At 45.4% G+C, this 17,442-nt stretch overlaps 1 protein-coding gene across 2 annotated transcripts in view; it reads left to right on the forward strand.

Annotated features, from left to right (window-relative positions):
* Positions 1-13,999, forward strand: part of LOC139555949 (steroid hormone receptor ERR2-like) — an 81,617-nt gene extending 67,618 nt beyond the window's left edge. For both annotated transcript variants that reach the window (XM_071369357.1, XM_071369358.1), the window contains 2 exons: positions 4,288-4,557; positions 12,762-13,999. In XM_071369357.1, coding sequence (XP_071225458.1) covers positions 4,288-4,557; positions 12,762-13,006 — 515 coding nt within the window. In that variant the 3' untranslated portion in view covers positions 13,007-13,999. The remainder of the gene's footprint in view (positions 1-4,287; positions 4,558-12,761) is intronic.
* The last annotated feature ends 3,443 nt before the right edge of the window (positions 14,000-17,442 follow it).

Raw genomic sequence — 17,442 nt, forward strand, 5'->3', positions numbered from 1 at the left:
TGTGTGTGTGTGTGTGTGTGTGTGTGTGTGTGTGTGTGTGTGTGTGTGTGTGTGTGTGTGTGTGTGTGTGTGTGTGTGTGTGTGTGTGTGTGTGTGTGTGTGTGTGTGTGGCGGATGTCTTCTATCAGTGTAGTGTGTGTCAGATTAGAAGCCTGAATCAATACCCCTCGCATTCAGAGAGCTGATTACTATCTGCTAATCAATGAGACCCGACCACTCTTCTCTATCTCCTCCTCTCCCTCACTCTCTATCTCTCTCAGTCTCTCTCTCTCTCTTGTCTGTATAATCTAGTCAAGGTGGTTGATGGGTTGCAGTTGATGGGGGAACGAATATGTCTGTTTTATGTCTGTTTTATGTCTATTTTATGTCTGTTTTTGTCTCTGGATGCTGTTAATAAAAAGCCCTACATACGTTTTGATTGATCGATCGATTGATTTGATTGATTTGACTAGCAAATGTCTCCTCAGTGTGAAGGGAGGGACCAATGATATACCCAGCCAGATCGCTCAAGATTGACTTCGAAATTGGACGTCTGTCCATGTCCTGAGGATGTCGTAAAAATGCCTTTAAAACCGTAACTTTAACACTTTCCCAAAGCTTAACACTTAATTGTAACCCTTAACTTCGAAATTTGATGTTTGGCGCGTCTTAGAAATTTGACGATTGGGTTCGATCTCAGGCTATGTCGCAGCCGGCCGCGACCGGGAGACCCATGAGGCGGTAAACAATTGGCCCACAGCTATTCAGATATACTGTGTCTATGGTTCAGACCATCCAGGAAATAGCTCTTGTTGATGTTTACTGATGTCAACCAGATGGAAGCTCTCATTCTATCATTTATGACGTTATTCTGGTGAACAATGATTTATTGCGTCTTCTAGGGCAACATACTGTATAATGACAGAAGATAAACTGAATCTATCTAATTATAGACAAGTTTACTAACAAATAGCCCACTAAGATGTCGTAAATTACAGTATAAGCAGAAACACAAGCCTATCTAAAAAAAAGGCCTGTCAAACAATCGTTCCGCCATCTCTGACATGTTCTATATTAACGGGTCAGGGTCGGCTATGGGCCTCAGATTTTCACTTTATCACATATAGTCAGGCAGTCGCGTGCGGGTCGTTAGCTATTGCGAGCGGGTGAACAAACAGCTGACCCACGCATCACTAACACACACACGCACACACACACACACACACACACACACACACACACACACACACACACACACACACACACACACACACACACACACACACACACACACACACACACACACACACACACACACACACACACACACACACACACACACACGCGCGCACGCTCACACAAACACACACATCAACAAATGCACACACACGCGCGCACGCTCACACAAACACACACATCAACACATGCACACACACACAGCCCTTAAACACATGGAGTTTGAGCTAGCTAACGTGACTGCGGAGTGAGGACAGAGGGCTGAGTACACATGGGTTGGCCATGAGCTAGCTGTGACATGTCATTTGTAGAGTCACAATACGATTGTTAGTCCAAAAATGCTACATTACAAGATCCCCCCAAGAAACACTCTTGCTGATTGTATCAATGAACTGTAACACAAAGCAGTAATCAAATCAAATTGTATTTGTCACATGAGCCGAATACAACAGGTGAAATGCTTACTTACAAGCCCTTAACCAACAATGCAGTTTTAATTAAATACCCCCCAAAAAAAATTATAGATAAGAATAACAAATAATTGAAGAGCAGCAAATATTCCGGGTAGCCATTTGATAAGCTGTTCAGGAGTCTTAGGGGGACCAATGAAGCCTCCTGGACCTAGACTTGGCGGTAGCAGAGAGAACAGTCTATGACTAGGTTGGCTGGAGTCTTTGACAATTTTTAGGGCCTTCCTCTGAAACTGCTTGGTATAGAGATCCTGGATGCCAGGAAGCTTTGCCCCGGGGATGTACTGGGCCGTGCTCACTATCCTCTGTAGGGCCTTGCGGTCGGAAGACGGGCAGTTGCCATACCAGGCAGTGATGCAACCCGTCAGGATGCTATTGATTGTGCCGCTGTAAAACCCTTTGAGGATCTGAGGACCCTTGCCAAATCTTTTCAGTCTCCTGAGGGGGAATAGGTTTTGTCGTGCAGTCTTCACAACTGTCTTGGTGTGCTTGGACCATTTTAGTTTGTTGGTGATGTGGACGAGCTCTCAACCTGCTCCACTACAGCCCCGTCGATGAGAATGTGGGCGTGCTCGGTCCTCCTTTTCCTGTAGTCCACAATCATCTCCTTTGTCTTGATCACGTGGAGGGAGAGTATGTTGTCCTTGCACCACATGGTCAGGTCTCTGACCTCCTCCCTATAGACTGTCTCATCATTGTCGGTGATCACTGTTGTGTCATCAGTAAACTTAATGATGGTGTTGGAGTCGTGCCTGGCCGTGCAGTCATTAGTGAACAGGGAGTACAGGAGGGGACTGAGCACGCACCCCTGAGAGGCCCCCGTATTGAGGATCAGCGTGGCGGATGTGTTGTTACCTACCCTTACCACCTGGGGGCGGCCCGTCAGGAAGTCCAGGATCCAGTTGCAGAGGGAGGTGTGTCTGGCCCTGCGGCCTTGTGAATGTTGCCATGTTTAATAGTCTTACTCACATCGGCTGCGGAGAGCGTGATCACACAGTCGTCCGGAACAGCTGATGCTCTCATGCATGTTTCAGTGTTACTTGCCTCGACGCGAGCGTAGAAGTTATTTAGCTCGTCTGGTAGGCTCGTGTCACTGTGCAGCTCTTGGATGTGCTTTCCTTTGTAGTCTGTAATAGTTTGTAAGCCCTGCCACATCCGAGGAGCTTCGGCGCCGGTGTAGTACGATCCAATCTTAGTCCTGTATTGACGCTTTGCCTGTTTGATGGTTCATCGCAGGGCATAGCAGGATTTCTTGTAAGCTTCTGGGTTAGAGTCCCACTCCTTGAAAGCGGCAGCTCTACCCTTTAGCTCAGTGCGAATGTTGCCTGTAATCCATGGCTTCTGGTTGGGATATGTGCGTACAGTCACTGTGGGGACGACGTCCTCGATGCACTTATTGATGAATCCAGTGACTGATGTGGTGTACTCCCCAATGCCATCGGAAAAATCCCGGAACATATTCCAGTCTGTGCTAGCAAAACAGTCCTGTAACTTAGAATCTGCTTCATCTGACCACTTTTTTATAGAACGAGTCACTGGTGCTTTAATTTTTGCTTCTAAGCAGGAATCAGGACGATATAATTATTGTCAGATTTGATCAAATGGAGGGCAAGGGAGAGCTTTGTACACATCTCTGTGTGTGGAGTAAAGGTGGTCTAGAATTTTCTTTGCATTAAAGAGACCGGCCACTAGGAGCGCCGCCTCTGCATAAGCGTATTTCTGTTTTCTTATGGCGGTATACAGCTCATTGAGCTCGGTTTTAGTGCAAGCATCGGTCTGAGGTGGTATGTAGACAGCTACGAGAAATACAGATGAAAACTCTCTTGGTAAATAGTGCGGTCTACAGCTTATCATGAGATATTCTACCTCAGGCGAGTAAAACCTCGAGACTTCCTTAGATATCGTGCACCAGCTGTTGTTTACAGAAATGCACAGGCCCCCGCCCCTTGTCTTACCAGAGGCTGCTTTTCTGTCCTGCCGATAGAGTGTTTAACCCGCCAGCTGTATGTTCTTAATGTCATCATTCAGCCACGACTTGGTGAAACACAAGATATTACAGTTTTTAATGTCCGGTTGGTAGGATATACATGCTTCCAGTTCTTCCCATTTATTTTCCAGCGATTGAACGTTAGCTAGCAGGACAGAAGGCAAGGGCAGATTAGCCACTTGTCACCTGATCCTCGCATGGCAACCTGATCTTTTCCCACAAAATCTCAGTGTCCTTCTCCAGCGAATAACGGGGATCTGGGCCTGGTCGGGGGTCTGTTTTATATCCCTCCCGTCCGACTCATTGAAGAAGAACTCGTCGTCCAGTTTGAGGTGAGCAATCGCAGTTCTGATGGCTAGAAGCTCTTTTCGGGTCATAAGAGACAGTAGCAGCAACATTACGTACCAAAAAAAGTTACGAACAAAGTGAAAAAACAAACAAAATAGCATGGTTGGTTAAGAGCCAATAAGATGGCAGCATTCTCCTCCGGCGCCATCGAAGGCGGGTACAACAGGGTACAGAGCTAATGTGCGGGGGGCACAGGTTAGTCGATCCAATTATCCTTTTCCTGATAAACCTACATCTTTAAATATCTATGTCTCCCTCCTCTCCCAGGATTCTCCAGCCTGTCTCTGGCAGACCAGATGAGTCTACTGCAGAGTGCCTGGATGGAGATCCTGGTCCTGAACATCGTGTTCCGCTCGTTGGCCTGTGAGGAGGAGCTGGTGTATGCTGAGGACTATGTGGTGGATGAGGAGCACGCTCGTCTATCTGGCCTGCTGGACCTGCACGTTGCCATCCTGCCTCTGGTTCGACGCTACAAGAAGCTGAGCATGGAGAAGGAGGAGTTTGTCACACTTAAAGCCATCGCCCTCTCCAACTCAGGTAGGACACGGACACACACACACGCACGCACACACACACACACACACACACACACACACACACACACACACACACACACACACACACACACACACACACACACACACACACACACACACACACACACACACACACACACACACACACACACACACACACACTAATATAAACCTATTGTCAAAACGAGACACAGGAAACAGTCCCCCCCCCCCTGAAGCTTGACAGTAGGGTACATCTGAATGTTAAATCTCTAATAAATCTGCTATCTGACATATAATTAAAACAAACAAAGAAATGAAACAAAACAATTGATGTTCTATCTGACCTCCACACAGACGGTCTGAGATAAGCAAGGGGACGAAAGGGTCGGCAACACGGCTCTTTAATTAAATACCTCTATAGAGTGTGTGTGTGTGTGTGTGTGTGTGTGTGTGTGTGTGTGTGTGTGTGTGTGTGTGTGTGTGTGTGTGTGTGTGTGTGTGTGTGTGTGTGTGTGTGTGTGATTGTGTGTGTGTGTGTGTGTGTGTGATTGTCAGTGTTCTCTCTCTCTCTCTCTCTCTCTCTCTCTCTCTCTCTATCTCTCTCTCTCTCTCTCTCTCTCTCTCTCTCTCTCTCTCTCTCTCTCTCTCTCTCTCTCTCTCTCTCTCTCTCTCTCTCTTCTCTCTCTCTCTCTCTCTCTCTCTCTCTCTCTCTCTCTCCCTCTCTCTCTCTCTCTCTCTCTCTCTCTCTCTCTCTCTCTCTCTCTCTCTCTCTCTCTCTCTCTCTCTCTCTCTCTCTCTCTCTCTCTCTCTCTCTCTCCCTCTCTCTCTCTCTCTCTCTCTCTCTCTCTCTCTCTCTCTCTCTCTCTCTCTCCCCCCCCCCCCCCCCCCCCCCGCTTTATCTCCATAACAGGCAACAAGCTCTCACAGTCTCACTGCAGAATTAGATGTTTTTCCACGTTTCACCAAACAACAAATTTTGAAGTTGCTCTAAATGTCCAATTTCAAAGTTGCAAAAAACGATTGGAATTGAAGACGAGACCCTCGGTGCCGGAGCTAGCGGATTAAAGTTCTCACTGTTGCCCCTAGTGGCGAAATCCTGTATTTAGGCTCACCGCTCCACATAAAGGTGAAAGGTGAAATAAACTCCAGACGTTTGAGTCATATTAGGCACACAGAAACAATTCTACGGTTAAGTTAAGGCATTAATTCTGACTAGGTTAAGGATTAACCCTTTACACTCTATAGGAATACATTTAAATGTTTCTTACAGAAGAAATCTGAAAAAGCATAACCATGGTAACAATTGAAAAGGGAACATTTTGGAGATCACGGGAAAATGATTAGACTAAAAAGGTGAGGATACAACAGTTCACCTGACAAGATAGAATCCAAACTTTACACTGTTGATTTTATGTGAATTTTACATTTACTGTATTTTTCACTCCATTTTGTTGATAAAATCTTAAAATACTCTGGATACATTCAGTAACATGAATATTCCTGGAAAATGAGGAGTAGGTGCAACATAAGACAACAAAAAAAGAGAATAGTTTCAGTGACAATGAAGAGGCAACTCCGGGATGCTGGCCTTCTAGGCAGAATTGCAAAGAAAAAAAACATATCTTAGACTGGCCAATAAAAAGATAAGATTAAGATGGGCAAAAGAACACAGAAACTGGACAAAGGAACACTGCCTAGAAGGCAGGCATCCCGGAGTCGCCTCTTCACTGTTGACGTTGAGACTGGTGTTTTGCGGGTACTATTTAATGAAGCTGCCAGTTGAGGACTTGTGAGGCGTCTGTTTCTCAAACAAGACACTAATGTACTTGTCCTCTGGCTCAGTTGTGCACCGGGGCCTCCCACTCGTCTTTCTATTCTGGTTAGAGCCAGTTTGCGCTGTTCTAGGTGACCCCAAACTTTTGAACGGTAGTGTTTGTAAATAAGATATTTCTGTATTTAATTTTCAGTACATTTGCAAACATTTTAAAAAATGTCTGCAAATGTACATCCTGGGGACTTGCAAAAATGACACATTTGGACTTGAATCTGAAGTGATCTCTCTAACAACAGCTGCCTGCCAGCCCTCCACAGTACTGTATATTAGCCTGCCAGCCCTCCACAGTACTGTATATTAGCCTGCCAGCCCTCCACAGTGCTGTATATTAGCCTGCCAGCCCTCCACAGTACTGTATAACTCAATAACTGTTTGGAGGGTCCCCCTACTAATCAAAAACTGTTTGGAGGGTCCCCCTACTAATCAATAACTGTTTGGAGGGTCCCCCTACAAATCAATAACTGTTTGGTGGGTCCCCCTACTAATCAATAACTGTTTGGAGGGTCCCCCTACTAATCAATAACTGTTTGGAGGGCCCTGTCCCCCTACTAATCAATGACTGTTTGGAGGGTCCTGTCCCCTTACTAATCAATTACTGTCTGGAGGGTCCCCCTACTAATCAATGACTGTCTGGAGGGTCCTGTCCCCTTACTAATCAATGACTGTTTGGAGGGTCCTGTCCCCTTACTAATCAATGACTGTCTGGAGGGTCCCCCTACTAATCAATGACTGTTTGGAGGGTTCTGTCCCCCTACTAATCAATGACTGACTGGAGGGTCCTGTCCCCTTACTAATCAATGACTGTCTGGAGGGTCCTGTCCCCTTACTAATCAATGACTGTCTGGAGGGTCCCCCTACTAATCAATGACTGTTTGGAGGGTCCTGTCCCCTTACTAATCAATGACTGTTTGGAGGGTCCTGTCCCCCTACTAATCAATGACTGTCTGGAGGGTCCTGTCCCCCTACTAATCAATAACTGTTTGGAGGGTCCCCCTACTAATCAATAACTGTTTGGAGGGTCCCCCTACAAATCAATAACTGTTTCGAGGGTCCCCCTACTAATCAATGACTGTCTGGAGGGTCCTGTCCCCTTACTAATCAATAACTGTCTGGAGGGTCATGTCCCCCTACTAATCAATAACTGTCTGGAGGGTCCTGTCCCCTTACTAATCAATAACTGTTTGGAGGGTCCCCCTACTAATCAACAACTGACTGTTTGGAGGGTCCTGTCCCCCTACTAATCAATAACTGTCTGGAGGGTCCTGTCCCCTTACTAATCAATAACTGTTTCGAGGGTCCCCCTACTAATCAATAACTGTCTGGAGGGTCCTGTCCCCCTACTAATCAATAACTGTCTGGAGGGTCCTGTCCCCCTACTAATCAATAACTGTTTGGAGGGTCCTGTCCCCCTACTAATCAATAACTGTCTGGAGGGTCCTGTCCCCCTACTAATCAATGACTGTTTGGAGGGTCCTGTCCCCTTACTAATCAATGACTGTCTGGAGGGTCCCCCTACTAATCAATGACTGTCTGGAGGGTCCTGTCCCCTTACTAATCAATGACTGTTTGGAGGGTCCTGTCCCCTTACTAATCAATGACTGTCTGGAGGGTCCCCCTACTAATCAATGACTGTTTGGAGGGTTCTGTCCCCCTACTAATCAATGACTGACTGGAGGGTCCTGTCCCCTTACTAATCAATGACTGTCTGGAGGGTCCTGTCCCCTTACTAATCAATGACTGTCTGGAGGGTCCTGTCCCCCTACTAATCAATGACTGTCTGGAGGGTCCTGTCCCCCTACTAATCAATAACTGTTTGGAGGGTCCCCCTACTAATCAATAACTGTTTGGAGGGTCCCCCTACAAATCAATAACTGTTTCGAGGGTCCCCCTACTAATCAATGACTGTCTGGAGGGTCCTGTCCCCTTACTAATCAATAACTGTCTGGAGGGTCCTGTCCCCCTACTAATCAATAACTGTCTGGAGGGTCCTGTCCCCTTACTAATCAATAACTGTTTGGAGGGTCCCCCTACTAATCAACAACTGACTGTTTGGAGGGTCCTGTCCCCCTACTAATCAATAACTGTCTGGAGGGTCCTGTCCCCTTACTAATCAATAACTGTTTCGAGGGTCCCCCTACTAATCAATAACTGTCTGGAGGGTCCTGTCCCCCTACTAATCAATAACTGTCTGGAGGGTCCTGTCCCCCTACTAATCAATAACTGTTTGGAGGGTCCTGTCCCCCTACTAATCAATAACTGTCTGGAGGGTCCTGTCCCCCTACTAATCAATGACTGTTTGGAGGGTCCTGTCCCCTTACTAATCAATGACTGTCTGGAGGGTCCCCCTACTAATCAATGACTGTCTGGAGGGTCCTGTCCCCTTACTAATCAATGACTGTTTGGAGGGTCCTGTCCCCTTACTAATCAATGACTGTCTGGAGGGTCCCCCTACTAATCAATGACTGTTTGGAGGGTTCTGTCCCCCTACTAATCAATGACTGACTGGAGGGTCCTGTCCCCTTACTAATCAATGACTGTCTGGAGGGTCCTGTCCCCTTACTAATCAATGACTGTCTGGAGGGTCCCCCTACTAATCAATGACTGTTTGGAGGGTCCTGTCCCCTTACTAATCAATGACTGTTTGGAGGGTCCTGTCCCCCTACTAATCAATGACTGTCTGGAGGGTCCTGTCCCCCTACTAATCAATAACTGTTTGGAGGGTCCCCCTACTAATCAATAACTGTTTGGAGGGTCCCCCTACAAATCAATAACTGTTTCGAGGGTCCCCCTACTAATCAATGACTGTCTGGAGGGTCCTGTCCCCTTACTAATCAATAACTGTCTGGAGGGTCCTGTCCCCCTACTAATCAATAACTGTCTGGAGGGTCCTGTCCCCTTACTAATCAATAACTGTTTGGAGGGTCCCCCTACTAATCAACAACTGACTGTTTGGAGGGTCCTGTCCCCCTACTAATCAATAACTGTCTGGAGGGTCCTGTCCCCTTACTAATCAATAACTGTTTCGAGGGTCCCCCTACTAATCAATAACTGTCTGGAGGGTCCTGTCCCCCTACTAATCAATAACTGTCTGGAGGGTCCTGTCCCCCTACTAATCAATAACTGTTTGGAGGGTCCTGTCCCCCTACTAATCAATAACTGTCTGGAGGGTCCTGTCCCCCTACTAATCAGTGACTGTCTGGAGGGTCCAGCCCCCCTGCTAATCAGTGACTGTCTGGAGGGTCCAGCCACCCTGCTAATCAGTTTTTGTCTGGAGGGTCCTGTCCCCTTACTAATCAGTGACAGTCTGGAGGGTCCAGCCCCCCTGCTAATCAGTGACTGATTGAGGGCCTTTTTCTCCTGCTTCCTGCCTGACATACTGAGAAATGAAAAATGCTGAGCAGGGAGCTTTCTCTTTAGTCTTCAGATGACAAACTCCTCACGAGATGAATGGGAGGGAGGGAGGGAGGGAGGGAGGGAGGGAGGGAGGGAGGGAGGGAGGGAGGGAAATAACGGAATGAGGAGAGAGGAAGGATCAGAGAGGAACAACAGAATGAGAGGTATAGAGTGGTGGATAGAGAGAGAGGCCAGCCATGGTTTGTTGTCATATTGTCTCACAGAGATCTGGTCTATATGTGTGTGTGTCTGTGTGACAGCTCTGGAAATGTATGGCCATTGATTTGGTCATTAGCGCAGTATCGACGGGATTGACGCCAGCCTGCTGACCGATTATATGGAAATTGTTTCTTGAAAGTTAGTTATGCACTCTGCCCCTCTCTCACTAACACACACACACATACACACACACACACACATACACACACACACACACACACACACGCACACACACACACGCCGCGGAGAAGGATCATATCGGCATTAACATGAAGGGCCAAATGCAGAGTGGAGCGGAACACATGTACGGTCCACGTAGCCTAGTTAATGTCCCCTGATAGAAAGGTAATTTACAACAGAAGATAGCTGGCTGCCTGGTAACAGACAATCAGTCAGTTAAGAATGTAATTAGCTCTCTACTTTATGTTTTTCTGCCTCATTTACATGTTCTGTCTTCTACTGCTCTATTTTTTAAAGTACTCTGTTCCTGATTCTCTGGAATATTGGTCATAAAATGTAGGGATTTGACACTTCATTTATAAACAGGTAGCCCCCTTGGTGAGTCAGCCAGTCATTTATAAACAGGTAGTCCCCTTGGTTGAGTCAGCCAGTCATTTATAAACAGGCAGTCCCTTGGTGAGTCAGCCAGTCATTTATAAACAGGAAGTCCCCTTGGTGTGTCAGCCAGTCATTTATAAACAGGAAGTCCCCTTGGTGGAGTCAGCCAGTCATTTATAAACAGGAAGTCCCCTTGGTGTGTCAGCCAGTCATTTATAAACAGGAAGTCCCCTTGGTTGAGTCAGCCAGTCATTTATAAACAGGTAGTCCCCTTGGTGTGTCAGCCAGTCATTTATAAACAGGAAGTCCCCTTGGTGGAGTCAGCCAGTCATTTATAAACAGGAAGTCCCCTTGGTTGAGTCAGCCAGTCATTTATAAATAGGTAGTCCCCTTGGTGTGTCAGCCAGTCATTTATAAACAGGAAGTCCCCTTGGTTGAGTCAGCCAGTCATTTATAAACAGGAAGTCCCCTTGGTTGAGTCAGCCAGTCATTTAGAAACAGGAAGTCCCCTTGGTGTGTCAGCCAGTCATTTATAAACAGGAGGTCCCCTTGGTGGAGTCAGCCAGTCATTTATAAACAGGAAGTCCCCTTGGTTGAGTCAGCCAGTCATTTATAAACAGGAAGTCCCCTTGGTGTGTCAGCCAGTCATTTATAAACAGGAAGTCCCCTTGGTGTGTCAGCCAGTCATTTAGAAACAGGAAGTCCCCTTGGTGTGTCAGCCAGTCATTTATAAACAGGAAGTCCCCTTGGTGGAGTCAGCCAGTCATTTATAAACAGGAAGTCCCCTTGGTGTGTCAGCCAGTCATTTATAAACAGGAAGTCCCCTTGGTGGAGTCAGCCAGTCATTTAAAAACAGGAAGTCCCCTTGGTTGAGTCAGCCAGTCATTTAGAAACAGGAAGTCCCCTTGGTGTGTCAGCCAGTCATTTAGAAACAGGAAGTCCCCTTGGTGTGTCAGCCAGTGTCTCGTTAAAGAAACAAGTTCAAACCAAGATGTTGTCCAGTGTTCACAGATTTCCCAGTTGACACAACCAGACAATTTCTAAGGCATATCAAGTATCAACTCCCTCCGTCCAGGACATGCTGCTGTGCAAATGAAGTGCACTTCTGAAAGCCTTATCCAAATCTGGAAAACCACTATCTGCAATTGATAAAAATCAGTCAAGTAGACTTTCTATGAAGTGGAGGTTTGCTGTGTGTTTTTTGGGTTGTTTTTTTTATTTTAGGACTGTTGTTTTTAAGGGGACAGCTTTCTCTTTCTGATGGAAATTAAGGCCATCTGCAGCTAGAGTTGAACGATACCCTGCTAATGCACACGCACACACGCACACGCACACACACACACACACACACACACACACACACACACACACACACACACACACACACACACACACACACACACACACACACACACACACACACACACACACACACACACACACACACACACACACACACACACACACACACACACACACGCGGATACAGCTAATGCAGTCATCTGAATTAATTAGTAGATGAGACTATATGGTCCGGGATACAAATATTTTTTTCCGCCCTCTTAGTATATTTAGATTTATACAGTCTTACCGTCCTCTCCCTGGAGTCTCACTACACACCTTTATTTAAGTCCAGTGATTAACTATAAACTAAAGAGAGAGAGAGAGAGCTTTTCAATAAAAATTATGCTTGCTAAAAAGGAGCCACAGAATTTAAAGTGGGGTGGAATAATTGTGAACCACCAAGTTTTTATTTGCGGACTACTTTTTGTTTGCATTATGTAAAAGGCATCCAAAGATTATTTATTTTTCTCTCTACCTCACCTCTTTTGACCTCACCTCTCTCTCTCTCTCTCTCCCTCTACCCCTCCCTCTCTCTCTCTCTACCTCACCTCCTTCTCTCTCTCTCTCCCTCTACCCCTCCCTCTCTCTCTCTCTACCTCACCTCTCTCTCTCTCTCCCCCTCTCTTTCTCTCTCTCTACCTCCCTCTCCCCCTCTCTCTCTCGCTCTCTCTCTCTCGCTCTCTCTCTCTCTCTCTCTCTCTCTCTCTCTCTCTCTCTCTACCTCTACCTCTACCTCTACCTCACCTCTTTTTACCTCACCTCTCTCTCCCTCTCTCTCTCTCCCCCTCCCTCTCTCTGTCTCTCTCTCTACCTCTCTCTCTCCCCCTCCCTCTCTCTTTCTCCCCCTTTCCTCCTCCTCTTCTCTCTCCTTCTAGACTCCACGCATATAGAGAATGTGGAGGCTGTTCAGAGGCTCCAGGACTCTCTCCATGAGGCCTTACAGGACTTAGAAGGTGCCCACAACACAGAGGACCCTCGGCGGACAGGGAAGCTGCTGATGACCCTTCCCTTGCTCCGTCAGACCGCCGCCAAGGCCGTGCAGCACTTCTACAGCGTCAAGGTGCAGGGAAAAGTGCCCATGCACAAACTCTTCCTGGAGATGCTGGAGGCCAAGGCTTGATATTTGGGTCGGGGAGGCTTGAATGACAGCTGCATCGCCCAATGAGGATGATGGACAGCTCCCCTGAATAGGAGGGTTGATGCCATGGAGAACTATGACAGTGACATTATAACGCTGATAGTTGTTTCTATGGAACGAAATGAATGAGGAATAGAGGGAAACGAGACAAACTGATTTTAAGGGTGAATATTAAAACGCTGTGGGATATAGTCACGTATATAAAGATGCTGTGTACAGAACTGCTGTTATAATCAGAGACTCTTCGGTCTAGATCACCTGTAACTACTGAGAGGTTTGGTTTCTTCTCACCTTGTGAATAGGAATAGTATGATCTGATCGATCGGATTTGGTTAGAGCTACTCAAGTATCTGATCGATCGGATTGGTTAGAGCTACTCAAGTATCTGATCGATCTGATTGGTTAGAGCTACTCAAGTATCTGATCGATCTGATTGGTTAGAGCTACTCAAGTATCTGATCGATCTGATTGGTTAGAGCTACTCAAGTATCTGATCGATCTGATTGGTTAGAGCTACTCAAGTATCTGATCGATCTGATTGGTTAGAGCTACTCAAGTATCTGATCGATCGGATTGGTTAGAGCTACTCAAGTATCTGATCGATCGGATTGGTTAGAGCTACTCAAGTATCTGATCGATCTGATTGGTTAGAGCTACTCAAGTATCTGATCGATCTGATTGGTTAGAGCTACTCAAGTATCTGATCGATCGGATTGGTTAGAGCTACTCAAGTATCTGATCGAACTGATTGGTTAGAGCTACTCAAGTATCTGATCGATCTGATTGGTTAGAGCTACTCAAGTATGAATTATTTTCTCTCTTGTTTGTAATTTTATGTCAGTTGTATAACATTATAGTCTGGTATATACAGTCCCAGTCAACAGTTTGGACACACCGACTCATTCAAGGGTCTTTCTTTTTTGTTGTTGCTATTTTCTACATTGTAGAATAATAGTGAAGACATCACAACTTTGAAATAACACATATGGAATTATGTAGTAACTAAAAAAGTGTTAAACAAATCAAAAATATTTGAGATTCTTCAAATTAGCCACCCTTTGCCTATTTGATGACAGCTTTGCATACTCTTGGAATTCTCTCAACCAGCTTCATGAGGTAGTCACCTGGAATGCATTTCAATTAACAGGTGCGCCTTGTTAAAAGTGAATTTGGGGAATTTCTTTCCTTCTTAATGCGTTTGAGCCAATAATTTGTGTTGTGACAAGGTAGTGGTGGTATACAGAAGATAGCCCTATTTGGACCAAGTCCATATGATGGCAAGAACAGATCAAAAAAATGAAGAGAAATTACAGTCCATCATTACTTTAAGACATGAAGGTCAGTCAATACAGAAAAATTCAAGTACTTTGAAAGATTCTTCAAGTGCAGTCGCAAAAACCATTAAGTGCTATGATGAAACTGGCTCTCATGAGGACCGCCACAGGCAAGGAAGTCCCAGAGTTACCTCTGCTGCAGAGGATAAGTTCATTAGAGTTACCAGCCTCAGAAATTGCAGCCCAAATAAATGCTTCACAGAGTTCAAGTAACAGACACATCTCAACATCAACTGTTCAGAGGAGACTGCGTGAATCAGGCCTTCGTGGTCTAATTGCTGCAAAGAAACCACTACTAAAGGACACCAATAAGAAGAACAAACAATGGACATTTAGACCGATGGAAATCTGTCCTTTGGTCTGATGAGTCCCCCCAAAAATTTGGGGTTCCAACTGCCGTGTCATTGTGAGATGCAGAGTAGGTGAACGGATTATCTCTGCATGTGTGGTTCCCACCGTGAAGCATGGAGGAGGAGGTGTGATAGTGTGGGGGTGCTTTGCTGGTGACACTGTCTGTGATTTATTTAGAATTCAAGGCATACTTAACCAGCATGGCTACCACAGCATTCTGCAGCGATACGCCATCCTACCTGGTTTGCGCTTAGTGGGACTATCATTTGTTTTTCAACAGGACAATGACCTAACAGACCTCTAGGCTGTGTAAAGGCTATTTGACCAAGAAGGAGAGTGATGGAGTGCTGCATCAGATCACCTGGCCTCCACAATCACCCGACCTCAACCCAATTGAGATGGTTTGGGATGAGTTGGACCGCAGAGTGAAGGAAAAGCAGCCAGCATGTGGGAACTCCTTCCAAGACTGTTGGAAAAGCATTCCAGGTGAAGTTGGTTGAGAGAATGCCAGGAGTGTGCAAAGCTGTCAGCAAGGCAAAGGGTGGCTACTTTGAAGAATCTAAAATATGACATCTATTTTGATTTGTTTAACACTTTTTTTTGGTTACTACATGATTCCATATGTGTTATTTCATAGTTTTGATGTCTTCACAAATATTATACAATGTGGAAAATATTTTTTTTAAATAAAGAAAAACCCTTGAATGAGCAGGTGTGTCCAAACCTTTGACTGGTACTGTATATGTACTGTATATTGTGTCAATTTCCCCAGGAATGGATCGTGTATGATTATTGTTATTGTGTAATATTATTTATCAAAGAAACACATCCATACACCTTTAGGGGTAAGAGTTTGAGCCCTTCGTAACCAGACCTGGGTTGAAATAAAATCGAAATTTTTATTTTGAGCATTTGCTTGGAATGCCAGATGGGTGTGGTTTACACTTTTGGGACTATACCATTAGTCCAATTGGCCAAGCAAGCTCAGTTAATCCAGGATATGGTGGTTCCATTAAATGTCATTTAATTTACATGAAAATACATGTCATGTGGTTTTTAGTTACATTACTCAAACATCTGATGGAGAAGGAAGGCACAGTGACAGTCTGTCATAGGGTATATTGGTGTTTCGATACTTGAAAGCATCGTGGCAAGGAAACAAAACATGACGCCAATTTAATTTACTTGAGAAAAAACATTCTAATGTTTCAAACGCACAGCCTTCCGTTGTCAGAGAGCCTTCCGTTGTCAGAGAGCCTTCTGTTGTCAGAGAGCCTTCCGTTGTCAGAGAGCCTTCTGTTGTCAGAGAGCCTTCCCTTGTCAGAGAGCCTTCCGTTGTCAGAGAGACTTCCGTTGTCAGAGAGCCTTCCGTTGTCAGAGAGCCTTCCGTTGTCAGAGAGCCTTCCGTTGTCAGACAGCCTTCCCAGAGTCCTCAAGAGTTTTTTTCCTCTCTGTTATATCACACAACATTTTACATAAAACCGTTTTTTTTTAAATGACTATAGAGTGAATTCTGCTTCGTGTTTTCTTTTTTTGCCAAGGAAAGTACAGTGGTGTCACGATACTGGTGTCATGACAACCCTACTCTGTTGCACCCTGAGCAGAGGGAGCAGGGTTCCCCACTTCAGAGATCCCTGTGGGGAACAGAGCTTAACCTCCAACAACTCACAGTCATGTTAATGTGTAGCTAACTATAGCTAAGGACAGAAGAGATAGACTGCTATTCCGTTGGCACCCACCAACGACAACCTCCCTCCTCTCAAAGGTGTACCGATCACTGTTCAGAACATCTCCTCTACAGTCAACTATAGTCTGCTCTAATGTTGACGATTAGAAAGGGTTATGGGAATGAAAAGGTCGATGATAACTGCCAAAGGCTGTGTTTACACAACTCTGATATTTTCCCCACTAATTGGTCTTTTGACCAATCACATGTTTTCACATCATATTTTTTTCTGAGCTGATGTGATTGGTCAAAAAAAAATATCTGAATTGGGCTGCCTGTGTGAACGCAGCCTAATTCAGCAGGGTTTGGGCTGCCGAGTGGCGCAGCGGTCGAAGGAACTTTATCTCCGTGCTAGAGGCGTCACTACAGACCCTGGTTCGATTCCAGGCTGTATCACAACCGGCCGTGATTGGGAGTCCCATAGGGCGGTGCACAATTGGCCCAGCGTCGTCCGGGTGAGGGTTTGGCCGGGGCTGGCCGTCATTGTAAATAAGAGTTTGTTCTTAACTGACTTGCCTAGTTAAATAAAGGTTAAAAAAAAAAATCTATATACATTTATAAAAAATAACTTTCATGTAAACTCCAGTCAATTCAGAAATTAAACCTAATTCCAATTCCAAATGTACCCTTATAAAAAAAACATTGAAGAGAATTAGAATTTCAGTGTGCTTCATGAGTTGAATGGAATCGACCCCAACACTGTAATTCAGTCATTTAAAGGATCTCAGGACAGTGATAACATGTCCTATGTACTGGTCCGAGATCAGTTCTCTCCCCAATTGCCACAGGATTTTAATCTATCGGGAATATAAATTAGCTATCCAGATACTTACTTCATATCCCAATAGCTCCTCGAAGCTTACAACCAGACATTATATTGTAGTACATCTGGGAGTAGCACCGACCGGTACTTGAACCTGGGTCCAGCAACTGTCAAGCAAACACCTTACCCATTATGACAAGAGGTTCAAGTCTCATGACAAGGGGTTGTGAGGTGTTGGGTAAAG

The sequence above is a fragment of the Salvelinus alpinus genome, chromosome 27 (assembly GCF_045679555.1).
Source record: "Salvelinus alpinus chromosome 27, SLU_Salpinus.1, whole genome shotgun sequence".
Taxonomy (NCBI): Eukaryota; Metazoa; Chordata; class Actinopteri; order Salmoniformes; family Salmonidae; genus Salvelinus; species Salvelinus alpinus.